This window comes from Phoxinus phoxinus (genome assembly GCF_949152265.1).
Source record: "Phoxinus phoxinus genome assembly, chromosome: 13".
Classification (NCBI taxonomy): domain Eukaryota; kingdom Metazoa; phylum Chordata; class Actinopteri; order Cypriniformes; family Leuciscidae; genus Phoxinus; species Phoxinus phoxinus.
In genome coordinates, this window is record NC_136888.1 from 10,733,582 (window position 1) to 10,746,372 (window position 12,791).

Below are 12,791 nucleotides of genomic sequence, written 5' to 3' on the forward strand. Positions count from 1 at the left end.
CATGTTCAGAGAAAGTTGAAAATCAACTCAATGTCCCATTTAAAAAACAAAAAAACGCTTGTTTTCAATAAGGCAGAAACAAAAAAATAACATTAACCATTAATAAGCCTACATTTCACAATTAAATGAAATCCCTATTGATAAAATGAAGCCCCGCCTTTTATTAATTCTTGCTAAATATTCTGTTGCACACAGAAATATGTCACACTATTGAAGTAACATGCATTGCGAATGCTGTTTCATGTTGTAGCTCTAGTTTATTACTTTCAATTCCAGCAGTTCTCCATTGAGCTTTTGTTTGTCAACCGTGAGGAACTGAGTGTCAGAGCTGGATACGGATTCACATCTCTCCAGGCATGACTGCAGGGCAGACCAATCCTTTTCATATCTGAAATAGTCAAAATGAGCAAACGATTTCAATAAATAACTCATATTAAAGGAATATCTACTCATACAAAGGGATTTTTTAGGATTTGAGATGTAAATACATTAGATACCGACAGTGAAAATAATCGTACTTTTGCCAATGTGACAGAAGGCTCTCCATTTGGTTCTGTTTCTCCTTGGCCTGTTTTAAACTCTGCTCATAACTTTGCTGTAGGGCTGCCACAGCTTTCTCGGTCTTCTCCCTCTCGCTGAGCCTGCGGGCGCCAGCACACAGAGACAGCAGGGTGGCCTTCAGCTTTTCCAGAGACTGGAACATATCCTGAAAACCAAACAAATCACTTATTAGACTGAACTGGTGCAAATAAGGGTGTGTTCACACTTGACAAGTTTTGGTTTGGGTAAAACGATCTCTGGTGTGACTGCTCTGTTAGTGCGGTTCATTTGAATAAGTCCCATGCGAACCCTGGTGCGCACCAAACAAGTGGACCGAGACCCACCTTTTCAAATAAAAGCTTCGTTTGTGGGCAACGGAATAATTCCTGGTGCTTTTTTTGTAAACCACCATATGAACGCACATACAACGAGCGCCAGTTTTGGATGTTCGGTGAGTTCTGTCACAAAACTTACAGTTTTGCATCTCTAGGTTCAGTGTTAAAAGTGACAGTAGAACTGAACTAATCACATGATAATTTTTATTTTTTTGGTCTAGACCAAAAGAACCAAGAGAACCAAACTACAAGTGTGAACACACCCTTAATCAGAAATGTTAACAATGACGTGCAGGTATCATACCATGTGACTCTGTAGAGTTTTGTAGGTCTCAGATGAAGACACACAAGAGGTGACAGGGCTGTCAAGTTTCTTCTGAATATCTTCAACCTCAGATTGTACCTTTTAAAAGGATGCAATGTCATAAGACAACATAAGAACTTTAGTACGACTGCACTAAACGGCATGTTCAAACATACCTGCTGAAGATTGGCATTAAACTTCGTCTGGTGGGAGGAGCTCTCTTCCAGCTGTCCATCCAGGTGTTCCACACTCTCCTTAAGCTCCTCCCAGTATCTGCCGATCTGTGTCAGACGGGCTTTGATTCGCGCAGACTCGCCAGAGGACATGAACTGGACCAGCGTTTGAGACTTCTCCTCCAGATTGGACAGGACCGCTGTCCTCTCCTGCAGACCTTCTCTGATCGTCTGCCCACCGTAAATATGCAATAAAATATATCGAATATAATGAATTCAAATGATTATTTATAAAATGAAGTATAAAAGTTTTTCACAGAAGGCATTCAGTAAGCATTTTAAAAGACACTTTGTTCATTTATTTAATGATACATTTATTATTGCACCTTTATGGTACAGATCTGCTGGTCCAAAGGTGCGCTGGAGCTTTTCAAGGCATCCATTTGTCTTTCTCTCTCTGTTATCCAAGTGGAAAAAGCTTCAAACTCACTCCCGAAAGAATCCCACTGATCTTTCATTCCCTCCAAAGTCTTCACACTGAAAAATCAGACAGTAATCATATTATAATTTCATTATGCATCGATAGATAATTCTTAACGCATATGTCTATGAAATTAAATAAATAAAAAAAGTAGGGTATTACTCTCGCTTCAGTCCAGTCTCAACTTTGTCCACTTGTTCACTCAGAGCACGTGCTTGATCCTGGAGTAGAGACTGATTTTTGGGGCCCAGCTGGATCTCTGCGGCCCTCTTGAGAAGAGTGTTCACCTGTCTGTTCTCCGTTTCACACTGTTTCAACAGATCCTATAGGAATAACAGCAACAGGTGAAGTGAATATTTCTGTGACACTGTGTTTGGGAGATAGAATACACCAAATAATCACAATAAACAATTGTTTTGTTTATTAGGTTACATTTGAGTACATACTGGTTATGTTACAATGTCTTGTAGTGAGACTTTTTCAATCAGATTTGTATTGCTAGACCATTTTCTAATGAGGATTTGGGTTGTAAAACTCTAGCAGCTCTTCTGTGTTGAAACTAAAGATGCTCATGTTTAATTAAAGGTGATTCATTACACTGAGCCCGTGGAGATCAGGTGTTGTTCTCACCTTGGTCTGCTCCAGCTCTGTGCTGAGACTGTCTGGACTGCTGAAGTTCATCTCTCTCTCTGTGACTGATCGCACCTTACCCACAAACTCCCTCACCGCTGCCTGCTGACTGTCAAACTCCTGCCAAGCAGCTAAGGTCACCTGACAACACAGAGCGACATTCATCAACATTGTTTCAGTCACAAAACATTTGCTCAGTTAAAAAAAGTCAAAATGCAACAGCATTCACAACACATTTAACTTTGAATGTAATATGATTTCCAACTGAAACTGAATAATCATTGGGAAATAGTTAGTGTAAAATATATTAATTTGTCTTTAACATCCTCATTTAACATTCTATAAAATATACAGAACATAAAAAGTAACTTGCATTACTCAAGTAAAAGATGTTTTTCTGTAAATTTAAAAGTAATGCATTACTTTACTCGTCACTTGAAACAAGTAATCTGACTACATAGCTCACTTTACTTGTAATGCGTTACCCCAACGCTGTTTATATATTTTATATGTTCTATATATAATTACAATATTATAGTTGCACTTTATTTTACAGTATGCCCACTTAAATGTACTTACCTAAGAAAGTACTGTGGTAATATAAGGTAACTACCGTTAAGGTTAGGTTTAGGGGTAGGTTCACGGTTAGTACCTAGTTATTATTACTATAACTAATTATTATAGTAATTATTACAATTACTATAATAAGTACATAGTATGTATATCAACCGGACTGTAAAATAAAGTGCGAGCAATATTATAATGTAAAATATATATATATATATATATATATATTTTTTTTTTTTTTTTTTTTTTTACTTGAACATCCTCACCTCCAGGTTCTTTTCCTGTGACTCTGTGCTTTGATTCATTTTGCTCAAGGTGGTCTCTAGTTTCTGCAGATCTTCCTGTAAGCTCTCCTCCAGGCTCTCCTCCATCTGGAGCAGTTTTCCACGGTTTATCTGCTCTTGCATTTCCTTCCTCTTCAGTCGGAGACGCTTCAGTTGTTGCTGCACATTAGGAAAGCACATTAGATAAAAGTCGGATAAAAATATGATTTTCCGCTTTATTTTATCAGGGTTGTGATTGATTCAGTGAGAGTGGTACCTGATAATGCATCAGCAGCTGTTGAGCTTCTCTGACAGACTCAGAGTTTAAAATCTTGCCGATCTCTGACTGTAGATCCTGCTGACCCTGCGTCAACTCCTCCAGTGTAGCTTTCACCTCCTCTCTGAACTGCACACAGTCGCTCACCGCCAGCACGACCTTCTCTGACTATTGCAGCGCACACATACAATGATCTATTTTTATTTCAATATTTAAATGCATCATAACTTGTAAAACAGGACTTTTCATTTTCAATCAGATGTCTTAAAGGTACAGTAGCACAAAATCCAGTTTGACTCGTTAACTTGTTTTTATATATATTTTTTATTGGTCTCTGTGATTCAAATTTTAGATTGTTTGTTGGTGTTGTATTTCTTAGGTTTTTGGTAAAAGCCTAACAAGACACAAGTGCTGCAAAACTGACTGAAAAAATATAGTGACTGACTAAATCTGACTGATTTACAAGCAGCTAACAGCTGATTTACGCTGATATTTTCTTCTATAGCAGATGATTTTGATCTATGGTTCTTAAAATGAGTATGTATTACCTCAGAAAGGGAGGTGAGGAGACCCTTAAAGTCAGTGGAGAGTTTGCTGAGGGCGGCTGCTTGCATCTGAGCGTCACTCTCTGTGCAAACCTCTATCAGAGCGGCCAATCGCGTCCTCAACCAGCTCACGTTCCCCTCCTGCAGTTCAGCATCGTTTCTCAGACTCTGCCATTCATGAAGGGACAATCGGTCAACATTTCACACAGCTGTCACGCTTTTCTTTCCACTTCCATTTCTTTTCCGTCTTTATTTCTCACCTCAATTGTGGATTTGACCTGTCCGAACTTGCTGGGGTCTCCAGCCCTGTTTCGCAGAAGTCTGAGTTGACTTTCCTTCGACGTTACCCAAGCAGAGAGTTCAGAGAACCTGCAAACACAAAAAAGTCATTATTAATAATTAACGATACAAATTAATTATAGCATTAATATAGTTTAAATAAAAATTAATGTATATCATTCAGCAGTGATTTGATTAAAAAACAAAAAACAGACAGTACAATAGTGTTTTATTTTAAAATGTTTTATTTATACACGTACATTACATGTATTACATTTATTTAAATAGCACTTTATACAATACAATACAGATTGTTGCAAAGCCTTAAAGTCTTAATGTTGTAAAATCAATCAAATATGAAACTGCAAAGCAGCTCTACAGAAGATAATATTGTCGTTATTCAGCTCATTTTAGTTCAATGTTTTTTCGATTCAGTTCAATAATTGTATCAATGTTGCAAAGTTCAATATACTGTAACACAGAAACCTCAAATCTCATGCTTTTACTATTTGCTTATTTAATTTTTCCTTCACATACAGTTTTTTTGTATCATTATTGATTTTCAATTTATTTGATTTTATGATTTTAGGTCTATTTTAATTTGTTATTTTTGATTCTAGTATCAATTGCTTGTTCTTCCATGTAAAGCACTTTGAACTGCATTGATTTCTTTAAAAAAGTGCTATATAAATAAACTTTGATTGATTGATTTATTGATTGATTGATTGAGCAAGCTATAAGCAGCTTTACAGAAGGCAATGGTTTCATTAGTCAGCTCAAGTCATTTTAATGTTCATTCAATGCAGTTCAATAACAGCAAGACAGTAGTGTCATTATCCAGCTCAAATTTTGTTTCTCATCCGAACCTTACTGAACATTAATTGTCTTATAAACCAATAAATAGTATTCATTAGAGAAGACCAAAGGTTCACCTGGTATTAAACTCCTTCCACTTATCAGGCTGCTGCATTAGTTTCTGAAGTGTGCCGTCCACGTCCTCTTTGACCTCCGCAAACGCCGTCCTAGAGTTCTCCAAGGTTTGCCGGGCTTGTTCGCTCTCTGGAAGCTTTATGAGAAGTTCCTCCATATGCTGTAACCGCTTCTCACAGAGAGCCTGAGGACCCTTTTCCTTAAAAAACATCTACATACAAATGTCCAACATAAGCGTTCCCTGTTTCGATGGACAAAACCAGTACTTATAGAGTGTTAAATGCAAGTGGCTCTCACCCTGTGCTCTTTGATTAACCTCTCGCTGCCCATGCTGGGCAAACTGCGGTTCTCGCGGGCCAGCTCAGCCTGACACTCCTGCAGTGATGTCATCAGACGACTCTTCTCCAGTTCCACCTTCAGGTGCAGCAGGTGATAGGGAATCTCTGTTTGGACATCCTGCAGAAAACATGCATTTTCAACAATTCAACTCAACTATTTTTTTTCCTCATGCTTTCAAGCTATAGTTTATAGCCACATCAGACCACTTAAAAACCCTTATTGAACCTAATTGAAGACATTTTGAATGTTTGACCATTTGAAAGAGAGTTAGCATCATTTTTAAAAAGATAAGCATGCTTTACAGAGTCTGGGTTAAATATGACCATTGGTTAACCCCTTCAGGTGTGAAAAGCCAATAATAGCAACCATATTATCAATATATAGGCCACCAATCGGAAAATAACTTTAATGTATGTTAATGTATGAATCCTGCAGATAAAGTAACATAATATAGTGCATTATTTGAAGTATAATTGCACCATATATTTTATTTATATACATATAACTTTTTAAAAAGTTTGAATCAGATTATGATGCCAATACCTATTGCCTTCTTATTGTTGTCAGGTTTATTTATTACAATTTATTAATTATTATTGATGCTTGCAGCTATAATTATTATTAATAGTATTATTGTATGTAAATGTTGTTATGCAACTATGACTGTTCCATTTATAAAATATATTTAATAAAAACAATTCAGTATAGATGATAAGTAGACAGACAGACAGACAGACAGACAGACAGACAGACAGACAGACAGACAGACAGACAGACAGACAGATATAGATGGATGGATGGATGGATGGATGGATGGATGGATGGATGGATGGATGGATGGATGGATGGATGGATGGATGGATGGATGGATGGATGGATGGATGGATAGATAGATAGATAGATAGATGGATGGATAGATGGATAGATGGATAGATGGATGGATAGATAGATGGATAGATAGATCTCTAACCTTCCACTGTTTGTGCAGTTTCCTGACTGTTTCCTGTAGACTCTGTTGTTCTTGCTCTGGTAAAATATCTGTGAGTTCATCACAGGCTTTAAGAAACGCATTGAGGAATCTCTGATCCAGCTGCCCAAAGAACTCCTGCAGGACATTCAATAGAAGCATTATGAAATCATGTCAGCTTTAAAATTTCTCTGCTCATTTCTAGAGACCAAATTATGTTCAAACTCTGCTTTCGGCCTATTTGCCGAGCACTAGAATAGACTGCTGGGATTAATTTCTCACAGTGTGCTTTTTCAGAAGGTCCTCTGGGTTTCCTCTCTCAGTCATGGAGCTGCGAGCTATTTTCAGAACCTTCTCCAGCTCCACACGAGACTCCTCAAATCTCTTCATCAGGCTGCTGTTCGCCTCCACGTGTCGCTTCCATTCTGTGGTTTCTTTTACCATGCCCTTTGTGAGATAAAGCATACAAAAACACACGTAGGCACAATTGAATCATAATCACTTGTTTCTCTCAAATGGATGACTTCTGCCTTATTCACCTGATCCTTAGATTTTCGTTCAGAATAAAAGAGATCTCTAACTATGCTCTGATTTACCAAGCTACCAAATCAATAGTCATTCTTGTGCATAAGACATGATGTTCTTCTTCCATCGGTGCAGTTCCCACCTGTGAAGAGGCCTGAAGCTCTGTGATTCTCCTCTCCAGCAGTGACGTGTCCAGGTGTTTTATGTTCTTACTGGTTTCCAATGATTTCAGAATGACCTGATGGTTTTTATCAATCACTGACAGACACTTTTTACAGCTCTGCTGATAGGTCACCAGCTCCTAATAATTGTATAAACGGAGAAAATACAAAGAGAGAGAATTATTTTAATATATTAAGTGCTTTAAAAATCTTAATGTCCGTCCACACCGATTTGGATGCAATTAAAGGACACAAAGGCACAAAATATCCAAAAAATAAATAGTTTGACTAGAGTCAATGTTGGGTAAAATATTTTATTTTTTATAACACAAACAGTTTTTACCAGAGTTATTTTTATTAGTTTGTATTAATATATTAAAATTGTTATTTGTTTCCTTTTTAATTTTAAATTAATTTAGTTGTGTTTTGTCATTTCATTTAGTTTTTGTTTTTTTATATGTTTGTCATTTTTAATCATTTTTATTTCATTTTTATTTTGAGTTATTTTAGTACATCAAGCTAAACTTAAGTTTTTATTTTATTTTATTTCGGCTAACGATGATCTTATTTCAAGTAACAAAAATGTTTTTTTTTTATGGTTTTAGTTTTAGTTAACTATAATAACTGCTACTTTTCAGTATTTAATGATATATTACTTAAAATCTTGCAATTCATTTTTTAAAAATGTAAACAGGCCTTTAAGGTGGTGCAAACAGTATTACAGGGCTTTAATGTAGTGCAAGCAGTATAATGACTCATGCAACCCATAGGCCTTAAGTCACCTGACACTTCTGCTTGAAGTCTCCTGGAGCCTCGGAGTCCCGGGAGGAAGTGATGCGGCTCGCCTTCTCCAGCGACTGGTAGAACCCAGTGATATGTTTCTCCATCTCCTCTAACGGAGGCAGCATGGCCTGGGAGTCCCTCAGCAGGGGCAGAATTCTCTCTCTAATCTGAACCAGACATTGAGGTATAATGTGAGACGGTGTGATTATGGTTTAATGTGGAGTTCATGGGGAAATACAGGGCAGGCACCTTGCTGAGCTCATCCTTGATGTTTGCCATGTTGGCCAGCATCTGAGCGATCTCCTCCTCTGTGAGGTCTTTGGTCAGCTGCTGCGCGTTACGCGTGGCCGACTTGTACGCCGCCTCCATGGACGGCACTTTGTGCTTGATGTCCTACGAGAAATGAGTTGATATTTATATAATCTCTAGCTCCAATGATACGGCAGCAAACAGCATTAATCTTTGTGATATAAACTGCATACAATTCATACTAACATTATTCATGTATTATGTGCACTAACATTATTCATGTATTATGTGCACTAACATTATTCATGTATTATGTGCACTAACATTATTCATGTATTATGTGCACTAACATTATTCATGTATTATGTGCACTAACATTATTCATGTATTATGTGCACTAACATTATTCATGTATTATGTGCACTAACATTAGTCATGTATTATGTGCACTAACATTAGTCATGTATTATGTGCACTAACATTATTCATGTATTATGTGCACTAACATTATTCATGTATTATGTGCACTAACATTATTCATGTATTATGTGCACTAACATTATTCATGTATTATGTGCACTAACATTATTCATGTATTATGTGCACTAACATTATTCATGTATTATGTGCACTAACATTATTCATGTATTATGTGCACTAACATTATTCATGTATTATGTGCACTAACATTAGTCATGTATTATGTGCACTAACATTATTCATGTATTATGTGCACTAACATTATTCATGTATTATAACATTCAAAAGTTTGGGCCAGTAACATTTAAAAACAAACTATTTCAGCAAGGATGCATTAAATGACATTTTTTTTTAATTTTAGACTGTTACAAAAAAAAATCTATTCCAAATAACTGTTGATCTTTTGAACTTTCTATTTATCAGAGAATAATAAGATATTAAACAGCACAACTGTTTTCAACATTGATAATAATAATATTTCTTGAGCAGCCAATCAGTACATTAGAATGATTTCTGAAGGATCATGTGACTCTGAAGACTGGAGTAATGATGCTGAAAATTCAGTTTTGCCATCACAGATTTCATTTTAAAATATATTAAACTAGAAAACAGTTATTTTAAACTGTAACCATCTTTCACAATATTACTGTTTTACTGTATTATTGATTAAATAAATGCAGCCTTGGTGAGAAGAAGAGATTTCTTTAAAAAACATTTAAAAATCTTACCAACCCCAAACTTTTGAACAGTATTGTATATAAGTCAAATCTCACAAAAAATAAGAAATTGTATCACTCTAAAGGGGTTTATTCTGTAATTGACCAATTAGAATCAAGTATTTCAGAGAGCCAGGTAGTAACCTTTGTGAACTCTGATTACCTCAACGTCTTGTAGATGTGTCCTTATGTTCAGAAACGAAACTTGAACTGGTGTGTTCATCCTCTCATTGGCCGAGTCAATAAACGCTTTTAAAGCGTCAATCCCATCGTCATAATCCTTCCTCAGTTTGTCCACTTCATCTGCTCTTGCATACTAAGGAAAATATACATGTTATCAGAATTAAGTTTACACCAACATGAACATCTACATTATTTCATAAAAGGTGCAGACGCAACAGACAGTCAGTGATGACTGTTAGGAAAACTGTCATGAAACCATTGCTTGAAGAATATAAATAACATATAATAATACAATTATGATCAGAAATCCTTAAATGTGATGCCACTCGTCTTACATGTTTGACTTTGACAAACAGCTCTCTCCATCTGCCGTTGAGAAGGAGCAGCTGCTGTTTGAGTTCCCGGGACACAGTCTCATCGCATGTCTCAATGAGGAAGTTTCCAGCATCGTTCATGTCCATGTGTTGCTGAATCCAGTGTGGAAGATTGCGGAAAAACTCCTACAGAAGAATTCACACTGTTTAAACACGCAACAGCTGTTTGCATTTCATCTGAAAGTCACAAGCGTTGACAACACACCCGTTTGTCGCTCTCTGACTGGTTGAGCATCTTCTCGGCGTCCTCCAGCCAGGCCTGCAGACTGGCCACTGTGCTGCTGTATTTCTCCCAGTTGCAGATCACTTCCTCCAGCATGCTTCGGACGCTGCGCACCTCCACTGACAGGTTCTTCCACTGCGCCGTTGCATCGCTCAGAAACTTATTCACCCCTTCTACATCTTCAGCTGAATGAAAATCACATTATGAATGAAAAAACTTAATTACCGTAATAATAAAGTATTCCATGTATAAAACAAATGCATTTCTGAATCTGATTTTTGAGGTACACAAGAAGTGCAAATCAATCCCTAGAGTCAAGAGGATGTGCACTGTTGCGGATTAGAGCATCGGCTAATTCAAGTGAACTGCCAGTAGCGGTTACTAGAAGTGAAATCACTGTAATGTGAGGTTAAACACTTGTGCACAGTCAGTCTAGATCAATCACATTATCTAAGCAGTCACTGTGTTACAGAATACTCTGGCTAACTTTATCATAATACAAAAATAATATTAATAGCAATATTATCATATCATTACTGTAATGTGATATATACATAGAATTGTGATTAATCGCATCTAACATAAACGTTTTTTAAATATATATTAGTGCTGTCAAATCAATTAATCCCAATTAATCGCATCTAACATAAAAGTTTGTGTGTGTGTGTATATATATATATATATTAGTGCTGTCTAATCGATTCATCGCGATCAACCGCATCTAACATAAACGTTTTTAAATGTATATTAGTGCAGTCAAATCAATTATTCATGATTAACCGCATCTAACATAAACGTTTTAAAATATATATATAAGAGCTCTTCATATATTCATATATATATATATATATATATATATATATATATATATATATATATATATATATATATATATATATATATATATATATATATATATATATATATATATATATAGCACTACAGTAATGATAATATTACTATCAATATTATTTTTGCTAATATTACTAATATATTATGACAATGTTACATTTTAAAGAAATGTGTATATATATATATATATATAGTTGTAAAAAAAAAAACCTGTAGCTATATTTTTGCCTTTTTTTGCCAAATAATGTAGTCAGATAAATACCTTAACCAAGTTTAGTGTTTTGTTCTTCCCTTATTTAAAATATTTAAAATAAGATATTTCCCTCATATTTTGATGGTTTAATTTGTAGGATCCTTAAAAACAAATATCCTCTTTTGGCCACTACTGTATATATACACACACATACCATATAAAGTTCTAAAGTTTGGGATCAGTAAGATTTTTTTTTTTATGTTTCTGAAAGAAGTTACTTATGCTTATGCTGAGAATAATGCGACAACGCAAAAAAAAAAACTGTAATTGGTCTAAAAATAGGCTTTGTTTTCATTATGCAAAATATAACTATTTTCTTCTTTATTTTGGGGTGAAATATGATCTGAACATTCATTTGTGACAAATGAGAGTCAAGTGTAATTTCGAGTGAGAAATAATTATTAGTCCAGAGCACGTGTTTCGCCACTGAAATGATGTTTCAAGGATGCTTGACAGAATGAGGCTGCCTGATCACAAAGCAAGAGGCTCATTTTGGCTGCTAGAGTTCAGGATCGCTGCCAGGGAATGATTATTAAAAAGCTGCATGAATCTCCAGCCTCAGGGGAAAATGGATGACAGTGAGATGCGTCTTCTTACCTGAAGCCCCAGATTTCAAGTAGGTGTCTGCAGCTTGTTTCAGGGTCCGAAACGTGGTTTCATATTGCTCAAAAAACTTGTGGCCTTCAATGAACACCTGTGAGTAAATGAGGGAATGTGATATGTGAGCTGAATCTTTTTTTATAAAGCAGATTTAAAAGAGTTTATTAAGTAAGCTGGAGGGCGTACAATATAATTTTGCAGAAGAAGCTCCACTGAGTCCCGTCGGCCGTATTTAATGATCCAGGATTTGAGCTTTGACTCCGCCAGCATGAGAAAAGCCATGAGACGATACTTCATCTCCCAGAATTCAAATTTAATTAGATGGACGTGAGATGATGTGGAAACGAAATTCAACCTGTGAAAACATAAAATGGCAGTAAATATAGCAGTAATCAATGATATTTAAGACCTTAGTATTTAAAGTCAACATGAAACAAAAAAAATATAATTTATTACTAAATGTTGCTGGTCTTATTGTGCATTATTCTGTAGTTTGTTGTCGTCAAAATGTGATGACATTTTTTCAGCTATGAAAAGATTTTGTTTTGTGTCGTTTTGTAAAACTCTGGCATGCTGCTAGAGTGTTTTGGGTGGTTGCTAGGGCATTGCTATGTGGTTACCAGATAGACTTTGGGTGGTTGCTAGGGCATTGCTATGTGGTTACTAGATAGACTTTGGGTGCTTGCTAGGGCATTGCTATGTGGTTACTAGAGGTACTCTGGGTGGTTGCTAGGGATTATCTGGCTGATGTTCTGAGTGGTG

The 12,791-nt window shown here is 36.0% G+C and overlaps 1 protein-coding gene across 1 annotated transcript in view; it reads right to left on the reverse strand.

Moving 5' to 3' along the window:
* The window catches only part of syne1b (spectrin repeat containing, nuclear envelope 1b), a 124,813-nt gene that overhangs the window by 83,089 nt on the left and 28,933 nt on the right, over nt 1–12,791 (reverse strand). Inside the window, exons 14-36 of the mRNA XM_079632146.1 lie at nt 12,216–12,384; nt 12,027–12,123; nt 10,307–10,509; nt 10,063–10,227; nt 9,708–9,860; nt 8,349–8,492; nt 8,099–8,266; nt 7,298–7,456; nt 6,913–7,077; nt 6,634–6,768; nt 5,622–5,780; nt 5,327–5,535; nt 4,376–4,484; nt 4,119–4,283; nt 3,571–3,738; nt 3,297–3,473; nt 2,464–2,604; nt 1,996–2,156; nt 1,739–1,889; nt 1,356–1,583; nt 1,180–1,278; nt 519–706; nt 265–388 (exon numbers count right to left, since the gene is read on the reverse strand). Coding sequence (XP_079488272.1) covers nt 265–388; nt 519–706; nt 1,180–1,278; nt 1,356–1,583; nt 1,739–1,889; nt 1,996–2,156; nt 2,464–2,604; nt 3,297–3,473; nt 3,571–3,738; nt 4,119–4,283; nt 4,376–4,484; nt 5,327–5,535; nt 5,622–5,780; nt 6,634–6,768; nt 6,913–7,077; nt 7,298–7,456; nt 8,099–8,266; nt 8,349–8,492; nt 9,708–9,860; nt 10,063–10,227; nt 10,307–10,509; nt 12,027–12,123; nt 12,216–12,384 — 3,637 coding nt within the window. The remainder of the gene's footprint in view (nt 1–264; nt 389–518; nt 707–1,179; nt 1,279–1,355; nt 1,584–1,738; nt 1,890–1,995; nt 2,157–2,463; nt 2,605–3,296; nt 3,474–3,570; nt 3,739–4,118; nt 4,284–4,375; nt 4,485–5,326; nt 5,536–5,621; nt 5,781–6,633; nt 6,769–6,912; nt 7,078–7,297; nt 7,457–8,098; nt 8,267–8,348; nt 8,493–9,707; nt 9,861–10,062; nt 10,228–10,306; nt 10,510–12,026; nt 12,124–12,215; nt 12,385–12,791) is intronic.